Genomic DNA, 6000 nt, shown 5'->3' with positions numbered 1-6000 from the left:
CTTGTTTATTTTAGGTCTGCCCTGTGTGGGCAGCTGCTGATTGCTGCTTCTGAATTATTCACTTTCTTTAAAGTAATTTGTGCAGATTGTTTAATATGCAGCTGCCATCCTGAGTCGGTATAGCAGCGCATGTGTTTTTTATGATCTCTCTGCCTCACAACAAAAGGTCGCTGGGCTCTTGAATGGAGGCTGCAGGTCGATTTTTGTAGGTGTTGAGTCTGATGCATGAGTTAAAATTTGTTCTTTGAGTGCGTGTTGTTTAGTTTATTATGACCTGAAAATACATTAATGCATTTTTTCACCACAACAAACAACTGAGACTCATTATTTGACCTGTTACCCTCCACTGATAAACCATTTAGCATAATAGAATCTTATTGCTTTTTACCAGTTGTATCCTAAAAGTGGCTGAATTTGGGTAAATTTGATACAAGATTGTTGCACTTTATGATGAATTTGAATTAAAATGTTGTGATAAGGGGCTCAGTATATGTTGCTTTTTAGGAAAGGAGGTGTGTGTATTTACCTTTTGGACAAAATCCAAGATAAATCAGATAAAATCATACATTAGCAGCAGGTTTAACGGGCCAAACCAAAACTCTTTGTGTCCCAGTCCTTGGCTTCTACGGCGCCTAAAACGTGAAGCCAACCCCGCATCATCTAACAGTCCATCCATGAACTGGCTCGGCATGGAAGGAGACGTCTCAGAAGAACCGGGCAGAAATCAAACTGCTGGCTGGTTTTGTGCAGCTTCAGCGCTCAGCAGTGCGGCGCGTCACGCCACCGTGGCTCTTCCTTTACCATATGAAAAGGAGAAGGCATTAGAATGCAGGAGGTGTTCAAACCCACCGGGTCCACTTGAATTTAGACCTCAACTACTCTGTATTCTTAATTATAATAATAATAATAATAATAATAACGTTTTATTATAATTCATGTTTAGTGGCAGTCAGAGCTTTTAATTTCAGTTTCAGACTTTACGCACGTTTGAAGACTCAACCAGGCTTTTCGTGTCTATTTTTTGTAATAATTTCTTTCAAATTGTTGCTTTTTACCCGACAGACAGAACTCTGTGCACCCGAGGCTCACACCAACTCCTCTGTGTCTGTGCGTCCAATCAGCGGGAGCTCTGCAGCGCCGTTCTGCTGTAATTGGATGAAGGTGGAAAAGGAATACGCAACCTTGGCACAACGTAAACACATGCTCGTCTCCTTCGCTCTGTGGAGGACGCACCGGATGGAGCTGAAGCAGTGAAAGAAGCGGCTGATAGGACCACAGAGGCTTTAAACGTTTTATCATTTCATCTCAATGCGTTGATGTTAGAGAAGTAAGAAAGCAGCTCTCTACTTTGGCGCGGGTAAAAGAAGGTGTTTTCCTGTGTCTGTGGATTACGCACGGCGGAGCTCCTGGGACAGAGAAAAAAGTTCTGAAACTATGGTTTTGTTGCACGGGAATGCGTAACAAGGCTTGTTTGTTGTCACGCAAATTAAGCTGCTGATTAATTAAAACTATCGTCTAAACTTCTGTGGAGTGATTTGGCACCTTTTGAACAAAAACACATACAGATATAGACTGTAATTATTCATGGATTAGGAAAAAGTGGGACTTTAATCAGACGCCAGAAGAGATAAACTATTTTCAAACTGTAGCCTATGCTTTGGGGGATGGCAACAGCCACCTCGAGTCCATACCTCGTCAGCAGCAGGATTCTATCCGGCCCGGTCCTTCACTCTGATCGGAGGGGTGGTGGCATGCAGCCGGGCAGCACAGCTGTGACCACGGTGTCTAGCGGATACAGAGGGGACCCTTCAGTTAAGATGGTGCAGAGTGACTTCATGCATGGAGCCATGGTGGCGAGCAACGGGGGACACATGCTGAGCCATGCCCACCAGTGGGTGACATCGCTGCCTCACGCAGCGGCCGCAGCTGCTGCGGCTGCGGCTGCGGCGGCGGAGGGTGGCTCTCAATGGCCCCCCAGCTCCCAGCCGCAGGAGGTGAAGAGAAACAGGGATGATCTCCACTCTGGTTCAGCCCTGCATCACAGGTCCCCACATCTGGGACCCCATCAGACGCACCCGGGGAGTTGGGGAGGTACCTCCGCAGCGCACATCAGCATCACTGAGGGGCAGCAACAGCAGCAACAGCCCCTCATTTACTCCCAGACCGGCGGATTTACAGTCAACGGGATGTTGAGCTCTCACACCGGACAAAGCCTCATGCACTCGGGGCTGGTGCGCGGGGAGTCCCCAGAGCTCGACCACGGCAGCCACCATCATCATCACCACCACCAACACCATAATCACCACACGCACCACCACCAGCATCATGCGGTGGGCCACGAATCGCACTCAGACGAGGACACCCCAACGTCCGATGACTTGGAGCACTTCGCCAAACAATTCAAACAGCGGCGAATCAAGCTCGGTTTCACCCAAGCAGACGTGGGTTTAGCTCTGGGCACCTTGTACGGCAATGTGTTCTCGCAGACCACCATCTGCAGGTTCGAGGCGCTTCAGCTGAGCTTTAAGAACATGTGCAAGCTGAAACCTCTGCTGAACAAATGGCTGGAAGAGGCCGACTCCACGACAGGGAGCCCGACCAGCATCGATAAGATCGCCACTCAGGGCAGGAAAAGGAAAAAGCGCACATCCATTGAGGTGAGCGTAAAGGGCGCGCTGGAGAGCCACTTCCTCAAGTGTCCCAAACCCTCCGCGCAGGAGATCAACTCTTTGGCGGACACTCTGCAGCTGGAGAAGGAGGTGGTCAGGGTCTGGTTCTGCAACCGCAGGCAGAAGGAGAAGCGCATGACGCCGCCTGGACTCCCGCGCACCCCGGAGGACGCATATTCACAGGTGGGCAGCATGGGACCTGACACACCGTCTCCCTCCATAGAGTGCAAGAGGATGTACAGCGACACGTGAAAACAACCCAAAGCAGAAGCCTGAACAACGCGAATAGATTTTCTTTAGAGAAATGTTTCCCAGAATGACAAGAATATCTGTTAACTTTTCTTTACCATTATCCATAACTGTTTATCCATAAATGTCTCCCTTTATGCATTGCTGGGTGTTTTCCTGCACTATGAGAGAGCCTCTGGGACAACATAAGGGAACTTAACTAAAACCTGAACAGGAAACAATTTATGTTTGTTCTCAAAAAGAGTAAAAGAAACATCCTATGAGTTATGAAAGTCAATGAGTTGGAGCAGAAAAGTTCTCTCTACTTCTTTGTACTGTAAAAAATAAAAGTTCCCTTGTAATGCTGCAGAATTTGATGTCCCACAAATACTAGACCGATCTGTAAACTAAACGTTTTTTCATTGAAAATCGTTGTTTTCATGCGCTTTATTTAACATGAAGTTGTTTCTGATGAGCAATAATTTAAACGTGTTTCTTTCTAACTTTGTGTTGTGTGTCAGTGAATTTATGTTGTGACACAGTTTAAAATGTTCAACCATTTATACAGTATTGTACTTTTTCCCAGAAAGCATTCCTTTAAGTTTAAGTAAAAAGTCTGCTGTGTATTCCTATGTGATGATTTGGGCTATTTATTTTTTTCCACTATGTTTATTTTCATGGAATAGACTTATTTAATAAATTTGACATAAAAAAATAAGAGGTGGTTTTCATTTATTGTTTTCCAGTGTCATTTTGAATAGCACTTTAAGTGAAATATCCAGAATATATGGTGCATGTATAATGTATAGAATGATCATTTAACAATTTAAGTTGCGTAAAGGCGTCATGAAGATTTTAATTTATTCTTTAAAATATTTTATTATCACATTTAGAAGAAGTCGAATTTTCACAATTTCTTAACAGTTTGGTAGGAAATGGATCAACTGATTAACTGAAGAGAAATCATTTTATCCAGACTTCATTATTTCTGTAAGTCATTTTTATTATTTATATTATTATATACATGTGTGTTTTACTGGCACTATACATCCTCTGGCTTTGGGGGGGGGGGGGGGGGGGGGGGGGGCATGCAGACTGCAGCTTGATGGAATGCAGCCAACGAAGGTCAGCTACCACAGCTGGCAGTTCACCCCAGCAACGGTTGCCACGGTGACAGTGAGATGGAGTGACACAAGGTCCTTTGCTACAGAGGTTTGGAAGATAGGCAGCAGGTATGTGATGGAAACTGCGCCTGAAAATCTTCTTTCTGCCTCCAACATGACATGTAATGACACAGACACAGGTATGAGCTGATGTCATGGAAAAACAGGAGGAGGAGCTACACTGAAACTGGGAGGGAGGTCAAAGGTCACTGCTGTTACAGTAGCTGTTCAAACCAGACACAGCACTAAAAAAATAAACACAAACCTGGAAGTTAATGCCTTACTTCAAGTGTGAGCTACTTCCTCACTGGCCCCCTGGCTTACAAAAAAAAAACAAAAAAAAGTTTCACTGATGCACGCATTGTGCATCATGACCAAATTGTTCTCTATTCCTCCCTATTGCATGTACTTCTTTCTGCACTGTCAAAACACAGGTAGTTTGCAGGGTGTGTATGTGTGTGTGTCCTCACTGAGCCTTGCCAGGATTTAAGGGGAAACTTTGGCCTTGTGGTTATAAATAGCCGTCTAGCAGTATGAATGAGTGGTTTGAATGGGTCTTTCCATGCAGCTGTTGTCACTCCAGGTCAGTTTTCAACCTCCGAAGAGACACAAGAGGAAATGATGAGGACATGCTGGTGGGGATTCACATACAAGAAACCCGAATAAGTCAAGAAGAGGTTGGAAAAACCTCATTAATGTGTAGAAATACTGAAACCACTTTGTTATGATCCAGCATTATACAGAACAGGAACATGACTTGTTAAGCTGTTCCACTACTTCACCAGCAATGACAAGTAACAATGTATTTCTGCTTGCCTTACAAAACAAAGCATCATTTCTGTAGGGACAAAGCAAGATTAACCCGTGTAGCAGAAATCTGCTGTAGAACAAGAACAAGAACAAAGATGCTACAGTTCATAAGCAGCTGTGGTATATGGTCTTATTGTCTAGAGCAGGGGTCTCAAACTCAACTACCCTTGGGGGCCACTGGAGGAGGCTGGGCCGCATCAAGTATTCCACAAAAAAAGGGGTTTCAAATATTCCAAAAAAGTACAACTGGTCCATACTTCTCAATCTTTATTAATAACAGGTCAAAACATGAACAGTTCTTCAGAACACAGAACCTCAGAACCTCTTAGTTAATCACGTTCCAACCCACGTGACCAAGTTGGTTAACTTGTCAACAAACACCACCAGAGGCTGCTATGTGCCTGAGCTATGGTAGCCTAAAAGTGATAAAACAATATAAAGCGCACAGGGTAAGCCTCAGCAAATAAGTGTGTGTGAGAAAAATGTGCAGGCCGCACCAACACTAAACTTTGATGTCAAGTGGGGGGCCACAAAATATCAGTTCGCGGGCCGCAAATGGCCTGCGGGCTGCAAGTTTGAGACCACTGGTCGCAAGTTTGAGACCCCTGGTCTAGAGAGCTGACACTGGAGATTGGATGGATGGGAGAACTGACTTGCAGGGCTTTTCTTAGCCAGTAAGTGCATGGGATTGCCATACCAATGTCCATACTTTCTTTTCCTCTCATGTTGAACTGAGGGCACAGTAAATGTGACACTAACTCGCTGGTCTATTTAGTGGTACACAGTGTAAATTACTAAAAAACATGGTCCGTGTCGAGCCAGTTAACATGCTAACTTCTGTGATATTGCCACAGCCCAATAGTTTGTTTCAAACTTTCTACTTTTCAAAACTTTATATCAGTTTTATTAAAACTTTCAAAAAGTTGCTATTAAAACATATGGATGACTCCAGGCTGAATGCAGTAGCTCTGTCTGCAGAATCCATATTACAAAAAGAGAGGTGCATTAGGTTTCTACCTGCCACAGTACTATCACAAGCACTCACCATCATCCTCCATACGCATGTCACTTATCCAGATGTATTCCCACTCTGCTCCAAGCCAGGTTCTGCACTGAAAATTGAGGTATGA

General features: G+C 44.5%; 1 protein-coding gene across 1 annotated transcript; it reads left to right on the top strand.

Annotated features, from left to right (window-relative positions):
• The first annotated feature begins 1652 nt into the window (after positions 1-1652).
• On the top strand, positions 1653-2921 carry pou3f3a (POU class 3 homeobox 3a). The gene has a single exon (XM_028393816.1). It carries the CDS (start codon positions 1653-1655, stop codon positions 2919-2921), a length of 1269 nt encoding a protein of 422 aa, XP_028249617.1.
• The last annotated feature ends 3079 nt before the right edge of the window (positions 2922-6000 follow it).

The sequence above is a fragment of the Parambassis ranga genome, chromosome 21 (genome assembly GCF_900634625.1).
Source record: "Parambassis ranga chromosome 21, fParRan2.1, whole genome shotgun sequence".
NCBI lineage: Eukaryota > Metazoa > Chordata > Actinopteri > Ambassidae > Parambassis > Parambassis ranga.
The sequence above is the reverse complement of the archived record's forward strand: the minus strand, read 5'-3'. Positions and strand labels throughout refer to the sequence as shown.

Coding starts and splice junctions, on each gene's coding strand:
- pou3f3a (XM_028393816.1), top strand. CDS start 1,653: ATGCTTTGGGGGATGGCAACAGCCACCTCGAGTCCATACCTCGTCAGC.